The sequence below is a fragment of the Sphaeroforma arctica genome (genome assembly GCF_001186125.1).
Source record: "Sphaeroforma arctica JP610 unplaced genomic scaffold supercont1.269, whole genome shotgun sequence".
Lineage (NCBI taxonomy): Eukaryota > Ichthyosporea > Ichthyophonida > Sphaeroforma > Sphaeroforma arctica.
The window spans coordinates 51616-55074 of record NW_014040289.1 but is presented as its reverse complement, the minus strand read 5'-3'; the positions used below and the strand labels follow the sequence as shown (position 1 = coordinate 55074).

The following is a 3459-nucleotide window of genomic DNA, read 5'->3' as shown; positions in this document are numbered from 1 at the left end:
AAACAAACAAACAAATATATATACATATATATATATATATATATATATGTGTGTGTGTGTGTGTGTGTGTGTGTGTGTGTGTGTGTATATATAAATATATATATATATACATTCATATCTTGACTTTTTTTTTAAATGACGTGTTCATTATTGTGTATATACTCTGAAAACTAATAGGCACAATCATAAAATTGTCCATGTGTATTTTCTCATATGTTTATACTTGGCGTGACTGTTAGCAGCCCATGAACCACATATATGCAATTACATGTTGTAGATAAACATATATATATATAAGTCTGTCAATTCAGCACTATACACGTACTACAAATAAGCAAAACATATGATAAAAAAAAGGTAGTGACGGGTCTTATCAACTTTGCGAAACATCCCATCCTCGAGGAACACACTAGGTTGACAACGCACTAACCGAGACAAATTACGAAGCTAAACTTTACTCTTAGTATCTATATGTCAACCTGGTCAAAATATTGTCTGCTTTGATGAATTCAACTTGTGCCGACAAGCACTTTGGTAACATCCAGTAGTATACCTAGTTCTTTTACCTCTCCCGAAGATTACCAATAACTTAAAATACTGTTAACTTCGTCGAACTACAAGGCTTCGCCCTACAATATATATCTTGTATTAACTGAAGGTAACTACCACATTCCCGCACTGCTGGTTGTTGTCTCTATGCGCATGTACTTCTGTCGGAGTCCTGGATTGGAGCACAAAACACACGACGCATATACACTGTACTCATGTACATAAATACATACGTACATACATATACATGCACATATAAATATATATATATATATATATATATATATAAATATATATATATATATATATATATATATATATATATATATATATATATATATATATATATATATATATATATATATATATATATATATATATATATATAAATATATATATAATTCGCAGACAACCTCGATCGACGCGTGTAAATATGTGAGCACTACGTAAGACTAGTCACCTGTATAGTTGATATGAAGATACGCTACTACGGAAATCTCTTCGCAATGGTTAGTTTTGGACAATTTTCTCCAGGTAGCCACTGCGCATAGAACATAATACAGTATATATATATATATATATACATATATATATATACTATATTCATGTATATCAGATGTAGTTGATGTACGTAGAAAAACTATCACTACTCCAACAGCAATGTGCCTCCCCTCCACAATACCTATCTTGTCCATTGATATAACTTTGAAGCACAAAACAGTGCAGCACCGGTGGCCATAGACGTATGCAATCTCCTTCTAATCTTATCATTTCGACGTCGTAGAATCACCTGACGCGGCAAAGAATCCGGTTGCAACTGCTCTAGCATAGGAATATCAGTCAGATAGTCCTCCGTAGGCACGACTTGGTAGTGGCACACAGGATCATGAGCCCAGGACAACTCGTAAATGAGCGCACATACCGCACTCGAGACACCCAATGGCAAACACGCAACTAGTGTAAGTGTGTTTGACGGACTTATAAGCCTCCCGCCCCATATCGATCCCACAAGTCCAGTTAATAGGCAACATCCACCACTTATCACAGAGGCTTTGTGCAGGAAGTTGCCTGCTCGCACACTCAGGGCCACCTGACATCCTAGTGCGTAGTCGTCTATGACTATGAACATGTACTCGTCATTCATGCTGTCCTCTAGCTCCAATTCGATCTCACCACTAATTGCGAGCTGTGTCTCTGTCGCGTTCACATCTTTTCCAGATGGAATAGAGCGTGCTTTTGCATCACTTGACTGTGCTGTATCGAGATCATCTGCAATGGAGGGAACAATTACCCAGTAATCGTTTTCTTCTTCATTTATTGCTACCGACATTAGTGTTGTTTGCTGTGTTGTGAAAGGTGAATAGGATACCTTCACTTGTATGTATATATGTCGCGCTGTCTCGGAAGAGCATTTACTTGCATATGATTATCGTTTCATAAGATAGAACAATCTCCCCTAAGTCTCCGACTGAAATGAAGTATTGCGAAGACCACTTCACGATTAACCTTCAACGTGTATACACACCCACACACAACACACTTATATATATATATATATAGTTTGTATACTACATGCTAAATACTATTCTCATATAAATGCAAGTCGATTTTGGTGAATATGATTCGATGAGGGCACAACTCCATCATCATGAAGAAGATATTTATATTTTTTTGTGGTTTGTCATAGCCTTCTTCTAAATTGGACAGGTTTGTAGAAGAAGGCGAAGATTTTGTCTATAAACAAAACTGGGAAAGCCAGTGGGACTAAAAAATAGAAACCCTAAGTACGTTTTGTACTTTATTTTTTGAAATATATTAAAAACGTAGAGTTCTATGTATGTAGTCTCCCCAAGCCAGTGCAGGTGAGTGTCTAAGTCACTGGAGGACTACCAAATACGTTTAGCGTTTTGAAAACGTATACACCATGAATTGTATACTTCTTAGCCCTATGGTTCACCGAGTTCCAAAGTTTTCAGAGATTTTCCCTCCCTCGAGAGATTGTCCGTTTTATTTAAATTCAGATAAAAAATAGGTACATTTTTCGAGTCTTTTGTTCGGAATAAACGTTTTAAAGTTTACAAATCGAACAAATAAGCGTTTACATACATGCCCCTTTTCTGCTTATCAACGCATGGCCAGAGCCTTCTGAATTCAACACAGGTAGGCTATGGCATAGCCTTCTGTTTTATTTTAGAAGGCTGTGTAAGTTCTTCGGATTGCTGGGTTTTTTTGGTTTTTAAACAACAACAATGTTAACCCCTGTCCCCTGCTCAGTACATATTTACATACTCTGACACACACTCCCCTCAGTCCCCTGTGGCCTGTGGGGACTGTGAGCCTGTGGGGCTGCTGGCCTGCAGCTGTGAGGTCACATCCTGTCCCTGGACTCCCTGCGGCCTGCGGGGCCTGAATCAGTGAATCCGGATCGAAAACAAACTTCTATTTTCACAAGAAAATCATATTGAGGGCGCCAAAACTAATTTGATCGCGATGATAAGGATCCCCCGAACTCGCAAGAACATATTTTTATAAGCTCTCAAATCGTAGCCTCCTGAAAATTGAACAGCTCAAATATATGTACGCTCTAGTCGCTACTATTTACATATATACAGATGCACACACACACCTATATATATGCCTATGTATATATATGTATAACCAAGAAGGGAAATATAATTGACCCCATGCATATGCTACCTTAAAATTGTCAAACAATAATTGCAAATTCATGATGCTGTCCGAAACCTCCCTACCGATGAAGCAATCCATGCTACAGCTCATAGAACAGCTGGAAGCCAAGGACATCACCGATCGCGTTAGTATACAAGACGAAGTGGCGGATTTCCTCACTATGATGGTATGTGCTAGATAAATATTCAATGTAAGAATAATGTTTAATAAGAGTATCTG

The 3459-nt window shown here is 37.6% G+C and overlaps 2 protein-coding genes across 3 annotated transcripts in view; one reads left to right on the top strand and one right to left on the bottom strand.

Moving 5' to 3' along the window:
- Nucleotides 1-1231: 1231 nt before the first annotated feature.
- SARC_04646 (hypothetical protein) lies at nucleotides 1232-1879 on the bottom strand (the record flags this gene model as incomplete). The annotated part of the gene is made up of 1 exon (XM_014301515.1): nucleotides 1232-1879. One exon carries the CDS (start codon nucleotides 1877-1879, stop codon nucleotides 1232-1234), a length of 648 nt encoding a protein of 215 aa, XP_014156990.1.
- Nucleotides 1880-3117: 1238 nt separating this feature from the next.
- SARC_04645 overlaps nucleotides 3118-3459 on the top strand; it is a 4944-nt gene continuing 4602 nt past the window's right edge. For both annotated transcript variants that reach the window (XM_014301514.1, XM_014301513.1), the window contains exon 1: nucleotides 3118-3406. In XM_014301514.1, the coding sequence (XP_014156989.1) occupies nucleotides 3278-3406 (129 nt within the window). In that variant the 5' untranslated portion in view covers nucleotides 3118-3277. The remainder of the gene's footprint in view (nucleotides 3407-3459) is intronic.